This window comes from Oncorhynchus kisutch, linkage group LG4, assembly GCF_002021735.2.
Source record: "Oncorhynchus kisutch isolate 150728-3 linkage group LG4, Okis_V2, whole genome shotgun sequence".
NCBI lineage: Eukaryota > Metazoa > Chordata > Actinopteri > Salmoniformes > Salmonidae > Oncorhynchus > Oncorhynchus kisutch.
In genome coordinates this window covers 53982014-53996544 of record NC_034177.2, presented here as the reverse complement: position 1 = coordinate 53996544, position 14531 = coordinate 53982014, and the positions used below count along the sequence as shown (strand labels likewise).

The window sequence follows — 14531 nt, the reverse complement described above, 5'->3', positions numbered from 1 at the left end:
TCATGGGACACGGTGTGGCCACATTACCATAACGCTGTTTATATAATAGCCTCAGATATGAGATTTACATCTAATTGTTGTATAAGATGAATGAGTGAGTATGATACTGTTCGTAAAATTGTGTAATATGATTTTGGACTGTTTAATGAAGGATAATACAATTCCCTTTTGATTTGAACTAAATCAGAGGACCGCCCTTGAGCTCAGTTAGGGTCAGGCATCCTGGGACAGACCCTTTTCTGCAATTCTGAATATATATATTGATTGCAATTGTCCCCGAATGAGTGAGCGTTCATGTGCAAAGAATTAGCATTTCAATTGTTATAATTATCACTCTGTAGTGACTTCTTAGTCGACCCTCACTTCCCCTTTTGTCTAACAAGCCGCCATGCCGGTTTAGCCCACTAGGGCACATTCTCCTATCATTTCTTGTAACCACATTTACCTTGTTTGTTTGTTTGTTTATGCATTTCTGTGAATTACTTAGTTTAGTAATAAATACATGATTCAAGACAATTGATGTATGGATGACTCATAGTGAAGACTGGGTTTGTGCAGATAACCAACAATTTTGTATTTGTTTTATTTATTTTACCCTGTTTTCGTGTTATCCAATTGTTTAGTAGCTACTATCTTGTCTCATCGCTACAACTCCCGTACGGTTGAAAGTCATGCATCCTACGATATACAACCCAACCAAGCAGCACTGCTTCTTAACACAGCGTGCATCCAACCTGGAAGCCAGCCGCACCAATGTGTCAGAGGAAACACCGTGCACCTGGCAACCTTGGTTAGCATGCACTGCGCCCAGCCCGCCAAAGTATTTCCGTCTGCCTACCGCCTACCGCACTAAACCAGTGTGGACTGACAACAGGCATATTCGTATTATGTACCGTGTTGCTCCGGTCAACATAACGCTAGCAATGTATGCCGAATGGTTTAATGTGAGATGTCACTAGTAAACCCACTCTTTCCATGGTAAAAGGGACCCTATTTGGTGCGTAGAATGTGATTTAGCTGGCACGAGAGGCTAAGCTAACAGAGAGGGAACATTTTTCACTTCCTGTGTTTTGTTTAAATTCCTCCGCCTTGCCCTTTGTACTTCCGTTTGATTTCAGCATTCTGCATCACTGGTGGTAAAGAATCGCAAGTACATCTCTTAAAGGAAGTGTTGGAAATCCAAACGTGGATCACGTTAAAATAATCCAGCAATCGCAATTGCTTGGGTCTCATTCAATTTATTTATTTAAATTGTTGGACATACCTTTCCCATATGGCTTTGGCCTGAGGGGAAAGTGTGCCATAGTGGTAAATGTACCTAACATTACCTTTATGATAATCCAGCATTCTCAATTGCTTGGGTATTATCGTCTCATTCAATTTATTTATTTAAACTGTCGAACATACCTTTCTAGGTTCTTCCAGTTAAATGAGACACTTTAAGCTTTGCAATAGTAACCTAGAAGAACCAACTTCCCAGGTTAATTTAAAGTTGAATTCCCAGATAGCCTATCCAGGTATGATGAATCATTATCATTGATTAATTCAATTTGCTTTTGCAAATTCATTCACGTCCAACTTCCATAGAATTGTCCAGTACTGATGGTTCATTACCATCTATAAATAGATTAAAATAGTCTTTGCAGGTCCCAATATGTTCCAAAACCAAACTTTGGAGAATTAGGAAAAAAAGAAATTCCTTTCAAAATGTTCTAATAATGTGCAAGCTATCAGAGGGGGTAGTCCCCACTCGCCCGCTAATTAGTGAACCTCCACCTGCAAATGGATTGATCTCTGACCTCAGCAGCGATACCAACCCTAATTATGCCATTAGTGGAAAAGCAGACAACAACGCTTTCCAAAATCAACCATCGGGCGCAGGCCTCGTAAAGGTTCTCTCCAGTCTAGCCCTGATGTCTTGCCATCCGAGATTGGTATCTGTCCAATACCGCAGTGCACAGCTTCTACCACGAAACCATGATTCCAATAACCTAGTCGAAATAACTGTAAAGTACGACGCCATCAACATGACTACCGCTACAATCGACCTGTTCACCACGTTCCTGCACCCAACCTACAAAAAGTGTCAGAGCAGAAGGGTAACAAAGGGGTGAAGGACGATCAAAACGTAGACCAATGTTCTCCAGAAGTTCCACTACGGGAAGAACTAAAGCGAGAACAATTTGAGAAAAGTCACAAGGACTAGACGGGGAATGAACGGACACCAGGTCCACAGGAATTAACACCCATAGCAAGAACGTTAAAGTTCTAATTTCTCCCGCTCTCATTCAAGACCCTATCCAGGGCCCGCTTGATCAAGAAACAAGCCCCCAGGCTTTGTCTATAGACTGATACAAAGGTGGCGAAGAAAAAGGTCAATCGCTTCGTTAAAGCCAAGCCCACTCAAAATCAGAAAAGTCAATCTGCATGGAGAACAGAAAGGGCATATCACGTCGTTGCGAGCGACCACTCCACTTTGTGGGGAATATGTCCACTAACCATGAATCTCAACGGCCATATCTGGAAACAGTCCTGGAGGACTGCTTAAATTGTCATGCACAAATTGATGCGGTGCGACAATATCATTAATCTCTCAAACATTGTTTGATGATCTCAAAAAGGCTATGAAGCCAACTAAACGCTGGTTAAAAGTGGAACGATGCGACACTACACTTTGAGGGGTCACCCAGACTACCTCGCCTCTCACATTGAGAGTCATGCTGAAACTACACTTCAAGGAGGTATCGCTCATTCACCCTGTGTGTGTTACCAGCCTCGAAACTGTAACCCTACTACTTGGAGCAGACTTGATGGGTTACTGCCATTGATGGATTGGAAAACCAACCAGGTATGGTCACAGGCCACCGTGCCTTCTCCACTGACCAATAACGCTAACGCTAGCTGTAACGCAGTCATTCATGAGGGGTATCTGTCAAAAGCACCCCTTGAGAAAAAAATGTTTAAATACCTCTTGGGGCAGAATCCGATCCAAGGAGATATTACGATATCTTGACACATTCCATCAGCCAACCTGATTGACCATTCTTTTCATGATTTCGAGACAGCTGTCTCTGTGAATAAGCAACTTCCCTCCTCCTTGCAGTCGTGCAATACGGTAGTTGTGATGAACTCCTCTTGCCCTTCGGACACTTCCGCAAGTACTGCGGCTGTCTCAGCAAGAAAAACAGTGATGAGCAGAGTATACTCTGCTTCAGATGATACACCTTCCACTTTGTTGGGGACGGTCACCCCTTACAATGACACTAATGGCGTCAGTCCAGCAACTGACCCGATGACTCCCACTGGTGAAACACTTTGCGATATCACAGACCGATATCCTCGTCTCAGTTCGCAGGTACTGAAGAGGTTGCCACACGCAGATGCGGTGGTGACTGACATGCCTCTTGAGCCTTTTGAAGCACAAACACCAGGAGATTTGTTTGAGGTTACAGCCATTCTCAAAACGTGGTCGCTGAAAACTCGTAGATAGGGTCCGAACTTTTAATTTGCACCTCAGACACCAACACCACCCGCTGGTGGGGGGGGGGGGGGGGGTCCAGAGACACAAAGGGGGGGAATAGTAGCCCTCATCGAGGCCGGTGGGGGGGGTCGAGACTACGGACAACACCGTACGAGGCCCCAGACCATAAATCAAATCTAGTTGTAAACTCCCCTACGAGAACAGTGAGGAGCAGACAGTCCCCTAGACAGGCAGGGTAGCCTAGTGGTTAGAGCGTTGGACTAGTAACCGGAAGGTTGCAAGTTCAAATCCCTGAGCTGACAAGGTACAGGGATTATCTTAGAATACATCTAAGATAGTACTGAGGTGTACCACACTGGTCGTAAAGGAAGTCCAGTGGACTTGTCCACCTCCAAAACAAATGGCAACAATAATCATTACTTGCCATGTGTAGGTTCAACTCCAATACAACTAGTAAAACGCTCCAATCATGTGTTCCGGTAGTATCATATTTCAGAATAAATCGGTAGGATAACTGGTCCCTTTGAGCACCAGTACCAATACCAGCGACAGTCAGTCTAGCTACAATCAGTAAGAAGGTTAGAGACCTAACCAATCAAATTACCCTTGACAATAGCGACATATGATTCACTCAGAGTGCAACACATGGAAGGGAATCTCCAGTGCACTCTTCCAATGGTTAACACACATGTCACTAATAAATAGAATCCTCCATTCAGGAGGAAAATTATTAGAAGTCATTAACCATGATCACACCACGTACGACTGGTCCATTTTAATGATAGTAAAGACACGACAGCTGTCATCGAGGCAAAGGGTGGCTTCTTTGAAGAATCTCAAATATAAAATATAAAATATATTTAGATTTGCTTATCACCTTTTTTGGTTACTACATGATTCCATAGGTGTTATTTCATAGTTTTGATGTCTTCACTATTATTCTACAATGTAGAAAATTGTAAAATATAGAAAAACCCTGCAATGAGTAAGTGTCTCCAAACTTTTGACTGGTACTGTATATCAAAAGAGCACAAGTTTGAGCATTTGTCCGTTAGGCATATGGATTTGTTTTGTTTATCAGCACAAATTAGATTGCGCAATAAGTCCCACTCGTGGTCTTCTATAAATTGTTTTGGACTGGATGTGTAGCACAACACCAGATAGTAGTTTAGGAGGGAGTAACAAAACATATATAGCAGTCAGAGTGCAGTATAACTGCAGTTCAACTGGAGTACAAGGCAGTTATTCTACAATTACTGCATACAAAATACCACAGTCGACTGCAGTTACTGTACTTTTACTGCAGTTTCCAAACTGCAATCTATGTTTGTAAGGGATAGGCTGGGATCCGCACTAAGCAGCTGTAGCATTTTTCACTGTCCGTCCATGGGTCTCAAAAACAATGATTGATAGGCAGTTTACACTTCTTCAATTCAACCATTATTTGGTTAAAATACACCTATACATTTGTGAACAGCCATCCACGACAACTACAATCCGTAAGGCGCAAATAGGCCAAAGTGAGAGAGCAGCAGTGTGATTCACATCATTGTGCTAACCGTATCGCCCGTAAACTATACCACTGCTGTCATCCTTACTTACCTCCAAGTGTTTAATCTTTGGATTCAGACAGCAGTTGCACCATTCGACTGTAGACTACAAAAGCCTATTCCTGCTCTTTTCCTGCGATCCATCAAACACATTTGGTGGTGTGTCATCATAGTGGTCTCTGACTTGTGGTCAGACTCAGGTGGAACAAATTTGAACTTTTCTCGATGCTGATTTGAATGTCATTGAGAAAGCAGAAAGGTGTTATAAATATTTTTTTCACACTCATCCTTTCTACATTTTCAACTAATCCTAGAAGTAATCATGTAGTTTTTCTAAATTATCTGTAATCTGATTACAATGTATTTTATGGTAACGTAACAAATTACAGTTTTTGTAATCAGATCACATGTAACGGGTTACATGTAAACTCCCAACCCTGTGCGCCCTATACTGGGTATTAGAATGATCAACACACGCAAGGCATCTTCAGATGGTTTTCTGTTTCTGGCAGGGTAAAAAGTCATGTATTGAGTTAGTTTCCACGCTAAGTAACACTGTAAGTTAACAGGTTACTTTTAATGGAAGTAATGTTGTAACGTAAAAAAGTTACCTTTAAAAGTAAAGTTCCCCAACAGTGGCCCTCACTGACCTGCAGTGTCCGTGGTCGCACCATCCGTGTCCGTGGCACATCTGAAGGCACTGCTGCCCGATGTAGATGTCGTCCAGAGCCCATTCATCCTGCTCTCCATAGTAGTTCTGGATCCAACGGAACCGCGTGGCACTGGACCTGCACACACAGACAACAATCAGACACATCAAAGAGAACCAAACCATCCTGCATGTATTGTTAGCAAAGCTCATAAGCAAATTTCAGGACCAGGATATACATTTGGTGAGCAGGAATACCAACAGAGTTGATGAAATGGGCATTGGCAGATTGTTAAAAACACAAAGGGAGAAATAATATGCTTGAACACCACATTTTATAAAACCCCAGAACACTAATGAGACTGGGGAGGTGACACGGATCAATATAGGATCCATCCATACTATATCATCGTTTTTGTTGTTTTACCGTCCATGATGGAGGTGCTCCATCACCTGTGTAACTATATACAAGCATGTGTGTCTGAGTACCAGTGGATTATGTCTGTGAATTGAAAGTGCACCCCCACCTAGACCCCTAATGTGTATTTTAGTGCATGGCCCGGCATGTGTGATGGTGATGGATGGTGGAGCCAACACGCCCAGTTAGGTTTATTTGTTACAGTCAGAGCAGTCAAAGCAGGTTAGTTCCCTGCAATAGTGACCCAAAATCGACCCAGAGGTAGCCAGGAATCCTCCATGAATGAGATGAGATCAGCAAACCTTTATTTAAGGCCATAGGGCTGGGGAGGGGAGGGTGGAGGAAGGGATGGGGTGGGGATAGGGAGACAGGAATATTGGTTGTAGGTCAGAGTCTCCTCAGGGAGAGGGGAGTGGGAGGTGTGTGTGAATATCTGAGTGTTCATATTGTGTGTGTGTGTGTGTGTGTGTGTGTGTGTGTGTGTGTGTGTGTGTGTGCGCGCATGCGCACTGTGGGCCCAATTCAGAGTTGAGATGAATGTGCTGAACTCAGACTTTCGTAAAGCATTCTGTCAATGGGTATACCAACCTGTATGGATGAAAGAATGTGTGTTACCCACCATGCTCTATGAGGCAGGGGCAGAGTGATGCGTCTCCAGTCAGTGAACTCAGAGGGATGGTACACACTGGGAGCAGTGAACTCTGAACAGCTGGGCATCCCTGGTAGGCAGGCCTGGGAAGGGAAGAAAATAATAAACTTCATTATTCCAGTATCTACATGTTTTATGGTTGTTATACCTACATCAGATAATTGCACTTATTGTATGTGGCTTTAGATAAAACCGTCTGCTAAACTAATGTATGGCTGCATCAGTTCCACAAAAGAGCTGTAAAGAAGCTCTGGAGCGTAGCTCAGTCGGTCCCACTAACAACTGAGATCATAAGCAGACCTAATACCGGAGAATGCCCTCAAAGCTCACAATAAGCTAATGACCCTGGGACTAAACATATCCCTCTGCAACTGGATCCTGGACTTCCTGATGGGCCGCCCCCAGGTGGTAAGGGTAGGTAACAACACATCCGCTAGGCTGATCCTCAACAAAGGGGCCCCTCAGAGGTGCGTGCTCAGCCCCCCTCCTATACTCCCTGTTCACTCACGACTGCACGGCCAGGCACGACTCCAACACCATCATTAAATTTGCCAATGACAAAACAGTGGTAGACATGATCACTGACAACAACGAGACAGCCTATAGGGAGGAGATCAAAGATCTGGCCGGGTGTAGCCAGGACAACAACTTCTCCCTCAATGTGATCAAGATAAAGGAGATGTTTGTGGACTACAGGAAAAAGAGGACTGAGAACACCCCCATTCTCATCGACATGGTTGCAGTGGAGCAGGTTGAGAGCTTCAAGTTCCTTGGTGTCCACATCACCAACAAACTAACATGGTCCAAGCACATCAAGACAGTTGTGAAGAGGGCACGACAAAACCTATTCCCCCTCAGGAGACTGAAAAGATTTGGCATGGGTCCTCAGATCCTCAAAAGGTTCTATAGCTGCACCATCGAGAGCATCCTGACTGTTTGCATCACTGCCTGGTATGGCAACTACTCGGCCTCAGACCGCAAGGCACTACAGAGGGTAGTGCGAAAAGCCCAGTACATCACTGGGGCCAAGCATCCAGCTACCTAGGACCTCTATACCAGGAGGTGTCAGAGGAAGGACCAAAAATTTTCAAAAACTCCAGCCACCCTAGTCATAGACTGTTCTCTCTGCTACCGCAAGGCAAGCAGTACAGGAGCGCCAAGTCTAGGTCCAAGAGGCTTCTTAACAGCTTCAACCCCCAAGCCATTAGACTCCTGAACATCTAGTCAAATGGCTACCCCTCCCCTCTCCACACCATTGCCACCCTCTGTTGTCATCTATGCATAGTCACTTTAATAATACCTTCATGTACATACTACAAATACTAACCGGCACCCCCCCTGTTTATATTGCGATTTTTTACTGCTGCTCTTTAATTAATTGTTACTTTTATCTCTTATTCTTTTTTGAAACTGCACTGCTGTTTAGGGCTTGTAAGTAAGTATTTGACTGTAAGGTGAAATGTTGTATACCTGTTGAAGTCGGCGCATGTAACTATTACAATTTGATTTGATTTGAATATGTGAGGAGACTTCATAGCATAATGCTATCGAAGGTACTTTAAAAGGTATACCATATCATACACTGCACTTGCAGAAGGATGACATTTTCTTGTACCTTGGCCTTAGTGATATAGTTCATTTGTAGGAGACTCGTTCAATCTCCGAAGGTAGAAAAAAAAAATGAAGAGGCTACTTTAGTTCTATATGAATATTTATTTATTTTCCCCCTTTGTGTTATTTTCTAGCAAGGGTGACTTACAGAAGGACATTCCATTAAGTCATTAACAATAATGTAGGAATGGAACCTCACATCACATCAACACAATCCCCTTTTATTGGACAGCGACCCTTCAGACCAGGAACCCTAGTTGACCAGAAGAAGTCCCTTTTGAAATGGGGACCAGCAGGGCCAAGATAGGACCCCAATCAGCCTACTATCTCATGTGTTCTAAACAAACCGGAAGAGCCCAAGCTGGAATCATTTTTTGCTCCAGTATACATACGACAGGGCAATAAAGCCCAAAACCAGATACTTCCTCTTGACCAAAGGTGGGATGCCTTTTTCTAAGACAATTATAATTGAATGTTATTTGTTGGGCAAAATATATATAGAATGTACAATATTTATTTGCAAATTACAACAAAGTATTAATTAAAACACTTATTTCCAAAGTGGTTCTCGATTACTCAATGAATAATGGACCAAAATGTCATAAAACACCGTTCCTAACAGCACACAAACATGAATTGTAAATGAGAACTTGTTCTCAACTTGCCTACCTGGTTAAATAAAGGTCAAATAAAAATAAATAAATAAATACATGAATGACTCATAGTCTCAAGTTTCTAAGTTGTATATAAATATTTAGACCCTTTACTCAGTGCTTTGTTGAAGTACCTTTGGCAGTGATTACAGCCTTGAGTCTTCTTGGATATGACGCTTGGCACACCTGTTTTTGGGGAGTTTCTACCATTATTCTCTGCAGATCCTATCAAGCTCTATCAGGTTGGATGGGGAGCGTTGCTGCACAACTATTTTCAGGCATCTCCAGCGATGTTTGACCAGGTTTAAGACCGTGCTCTGGCTGGGCCACTCAAGGACATTTAGAGACTTGTTCTGAAGCCGCTCCTGCGTTGTCTTGGCTGTGTGCATAGGATCATTGTGCCGTTGGAAGGTTAACCTCGCCCTAGTCTGAGGTCCTGAAACCTCTAGAGAAGGTTTTCATCAAGGATCTCTCTGTACTTTGCTCCGTTCATCCTTCCATCGATCCTGACTAGTCTCCCAGTCCATTCCGCTGAAAAATCCACCCCCAGAAATGGAGCCACCTCAAGCTTGGAATTCAGGTCAAAGAGTTTCATCAGACCAGAGAATCTGAGAGTCCTTTAGGTGCCTTTCGGCACACTCCAAGTGGGCTGTCATGTGCCTTTAACTGAGAAGTGGCTTCCGTCTGGCCACTTTTACATAAAGGCCTGATTGGTGGAGTGCTGCAGAGATGGATGTCCACCTGGAAGGTTCTCCCATCTCCACAGAGGAACTCTGGAGCTCTGTCAGAGTGACTTCTCCCCCTGTTGCTCAGTTTGGCTGGGCAGCCAGCTCTAGGAAGAGTCTTCCAAACTTCTTCCATTTCAGAATGATGGAGGCCACTGTGTTCTTGGCAACCTTCAATACTGCAGAAACGTTTTGGTACCCATCCCCAGATCTGTGCCTTGACACAATCCCTTCTCGGAGCTCTACGGAAAATTCCTTCGACCTCATGGCTTCGTTTTTGCTCTGACATGCACTGTCAACTGTGGGACTTTATACAGACAGGTGTATGCCTTTCCAAATCATGTCCAATCAATTGAGTTTACCACTGGTGGACTCCAATCAAGTTGTGTTTATCTCAGGATGATCAATGGAAACAGGATTCACCTGAGTTCAAGTTCAAGTCTCACTGTACATAGGCACTGTACATAAAAAGTGACTGGTTGTAGGATACACATAAATAGGTAAACAGGGCTGAAAGGGACTGGTAGTAGGATATACATAAATAGGTAAACAGGGCTGAAAAGTGACTGGTAGTAGGATATACATAAATAGGTAAACAGGGATGAAAAGTGTAATACTTATGGTAATACACTAATGGTAGTATTTACAGTACCAGTCAAAGGTTTGGACACACCTAAACATTCAAGAATTTCTCTTTATTTTGACTATTTTCTACAATATAGAATAATAGTGAATACATCAAAACCATAAAGTAACACATATCATGTAGTAATTAATACTTGAGATTTTAATACTTGAGAAGTAGCCACCATTTGCCTTGATGACAGCTTTACACACTTTTGGCATTCAGTCAACCAGCTTCATGAGGAATACTTTTCCAACAGTCTTGAAGGAGTTCCCACATATGCTGAGCCCTTGTTGTCTCAATTGGGTTGAGGTCAGGTGATTGTGGAGGCCAGGTATTCTGATCCAGGTCCATTACCCTGCTTATTGGTCAAATAGCCCTTACACAGCCTGGAGGTGTGTTTTGGGTTATTGTCCTGTTGAAAAACAAATGATAGTCCCACTAAGTGCAAATCAGATGGGATGGCGAATCGCTGCAGAATGCTATGGTAGCCATGCTGGTTAAGTGTGCCTTGAATTCTAAATACATTTCTGACAATATCAACAGCAAAGCACACCCACACCATTACACTTCCTCCTCCATGCTTCACGGTGGGAACAACACATATAGAGGTCATCGGTTCAGCTACTCCGCTTCTCATAAAGAAATGGCGGTTGAAACCAAAAATCTTAAATTTGGACTAATCAGACAAAAGGACAGATTTCCACCAGCCTAATGTCCATTGCTCGTGTTTTTTGGCCCAAGCAAGTCCCTTCTTCTTATTGGTGTCCTTTAATGGGAAAGGGGGATACCTAGTCAGTTGTGGTTTCTTTGCAGAAAATCATTTTAGCAGCAGCATAGGTTGGGTCTGTGTGGGTAGAGACTTGTGGATTGGCACAGTGACATTGAGGATATTTTGTGGGAGAGGGAGAGCAGTAGTTGTTAGAAATTTAAAAGTCTTATGGCAAGGGGATAGAAGCTGTTTAGAAGTATGTTTGTCTGAGCCTTGATGCACTGATAGCTCAGGTGTCTGGAGTCTTTGGACCTTTTCACAGCCTTTCTCAGACACCGCCTGGCATGTACATCCTGGATGGCTGGGAGCTCACTGGGCCATCCACACCACCCTCTGTCGGACCTTCTGGTCATGGGTGGTGCAGTTGCCATACCAGACTGTACAAACAGTCTGGACAACCAGTCTGGATGCTCTCAACAGTCCAGCTGTAAAATCGTTTCAACCTCCTGAGGGAGAAGAGGTGTTGCTGTATTTTCTTCATGACAGTTCTATTGTGAGAGGACCATGTTAAGTCCTCAGAGATTCGGACACCAAGGAATTTGATGCTCTTGACCCTCTCCATCTCGATGTGGATGGGGGTGTAGATCTGTTGGGGCGGAATACGAATTGGAGTGGGACTAGGGTGTCTGGGAGGATGGAGGTGATCAGCCTGCCAGACCAGCCTTTCAAAGCACTTCATTATTTCAGATGTTAGTGCTACAAGGCGGTAGTCATTGTGGCAGGTAGCGTTCGAGTTCTTGGGGACAGGAATGATGGTGGTCAGCTTGAGACGTGGGGAAGACAGACTGTGACAAAGTGAGGTTGAAAATGACCGTGAAGATGCCTGCCAGCTGGTCTGCGCGTGCACTGAGATGTACCCTGGAATACGGTCGGTCCCCCTGGCTTTGTAAGTGTTGAGCATATTAAGAATCTTACTCACGTCAGCCTTAGAGGGCGAGATCCAGTCCTCTGAGATGGTGGGGTCCCTTGTGCATGGCTCGGTATTGTGCATGGCTCGGTTATTGTTGAAGCGTGCGTGAAATGCATTGAGTTCATATGGTAGAGAGGCATCGTTGGATAGATCATGGCTAGGTCTACCTTTGTAATCCGTAAACGAGTGTAGCCCCTGCCACATTCGTCGAGCTTCGGAGCCGGTGTAATAGGATTCCACCTTGTTCCTATATTGTAATTGTGCCTGTTTGATGGCTCTGCGGAGTTACCATACCACGGACATACCAACCCTAGAATAGGTCAGGGGAGACTTGGATGACTCTCTCCCCCTTTTCACGCTTGAACCAATAAGCAGAGTCAGATAGTTTGGTGGGACATTTTGAACACTAACCTCAAATGGAGGGAATAAAAGAATGAGGAACATTTCACACCTCAGTTCCAGTGAATGTCTTGGCTGTCACATGTAAATGTCGAGATGACTTCTGGACGAAGCACCCAAGGACTTACTCTTGCAAATTGTTATTTTTCAATTCAAGCCGAGCTAAGGATTCCAGATCACCAGCTCGTATCTAACTGATCCTGTCAGGATCTCAGTCAACGATTGAACGCTATCATTCCTCGCCAAACCTCTTCGTTGGCCTCTACACGGCATCAGCGCATCTATCATTCCTCGCCAAACCTCTTCGTTGGCCTCTACACGGCATCAGCGCATCTATCATTCCTCACCAAACCTCTTCGTTGGCCTCTACACGGCATCAGCGCATCTATCAATCCTCGCCAAACCTCTTTGTTGGCCTCTACCCGGCATCAGCGCATCTATCAATCCTCGCCAAACCTCTTTGTTGGCCTCTACCCGGCATCAGCGCTTCTATCATTCCTCGCCAAACCACTTCATTGGTCTCTACCCGGCCTCAGCGCATATCTGAATCTCCAACCTCCCAGGACTCCAATCTCCGAGCTTGTGTGAAGCCAACTCACCACTGTCATCTGACCAAAGAACACCATAACTATACAGGAAATCACCCTTTCTCTCCTCAGCATTGTCATGATGTGTAATGTGTAGTTCTTTAGATATAACACTTGTGTAGTCTTAACATTCTGTATACTCTGACTCGCCTGACCTTCCTTCACTAAACAGCTAAATTTTAAACCCCAAATCTATTTTGCAGGAAGAAACAACCTGTCATTCATCACAAACTTTGTGAACATCTAGGTTTTCTCAGAAAGACTGCATTTAATTCAGTGGACACCACTCGTGTTTATTACAACACACCTGTCAAAATTGTTTTCTTTACTAAAGTAGAGGTTAATTATTATTATTATTGTTGCTAAAGGTAATGCATAGGTGTAAACATACATTTTTTAGCAAGAGATAGCACTTGTATAGCCTAAGAAAGTAGCAGAAATGTGCAGAAAGTAGTTTTGAATGCGTCTTATTGAAGGGAAACAATAAGTCTTGAACTTTTTTGGCAACATAGTGATATAAACTTATATTATGTATATATTGAGGAATTCAACTACAAAATACTAGTCTTCTTCCATTTTTTGAACCATTGCCCCCATCCACAAGGTGCATAAACAACAACAATAAATCAGAATGAAATAAGATAATAGATACAAAGAAACCGTTAAGAACATAAATCAATCATCTCTAATAAGCACATGTAGGACAGTTTGCAAGTGTGTGTGCATGGACAGATGCAGATGTATTTCTCACATGTGCAGCACACAGTATTTGTTTTACAGTCCTTCTTTGGGGGGCAGAATTGGCATCTCCTCCTCTTGCCTGCCTCAGATGCAGCCTCAGGTGGATCAGGACAAGATTCAGCCCCCTGAACAGCTTTCACAATTGATGCAGAGGCTGCTGTTCGGGGGAGGCGTTCCCTTCTTTGAATGTGTGGGGTTTACAAGTGCCTTTCCCAGCTGCTCCAGGAACACCCTCCTCTTGTTCCGCTTATCAAGCATTCAGGTAGGGTTGATCTTGTTCCATATCACGAAGGCATGTAAGAGGACATTTCAATGATGTTATGGAAGATGACCAGGGGCTAGCGGACAGTCATCCGCTGGTCTTGACTCATGGTTATCAAATCGTAGCATTCTTGAGAAAGTGTGAAAGACTTTCAGTGGCATCGTGGCATGGAAAATCGCCCTTCCAGTCTCTGCATCGCAGAGAACACATGTAGCCTCAGCTCGGGACCTATACACACCCGCTAAGATTAGCAGCCCTATGTAGGCTCGAAGGACAGTCTCCTCCATTCTTTTCCAGTTGTATCCATATTTATGGAAACCCTCCAAATTTGTCATCTCCAAGATTATTTTTTCGATGGCTGGTGTGATGAACATGTAAAATGTTGAGGCGATGTCCTGGGCATGGGCAACTGCATGTCTCATGTGCCCTGGGGTCATCCTTATGACATGTTGTGCTGTCATCCTGCCCTGGTTGTCATATGGTGACAAGCACCATGTTA

The 14531-nt window shown here is 43.8% G+C and overlaps 1 protein-coding gene across 4 annotated transcripts in view; it reads right to left on the bottom strand.

Annotated features, from left to right (window-relative positions):
- The window catches only part of LOC109888924 (reelin), a 268663-nt gene that overhangs the window by 79070 nt on the left and 175062 nt on the right, over window positions 1–14531 (bottom strand). For all 4 annotated transcript variants that reach the window (XM_031823231.1, XM_031823228.1, XM_031823230.1 and 1 more), the window contains 2 exons: window positions 6718–6830; window positions 5682–5819 (listed from right to left, as the gene is read on the bottom strand). In XM_031823231.1, coding sequence (XP_031679091.1) covers window positions 5682–5819; window positions 6718–6830 — 251 coding nt within the window. The remainder of the gene's footprint in view (window positions 1–5681; window positions 5820–6717; window positions 6831–14531) is intronic.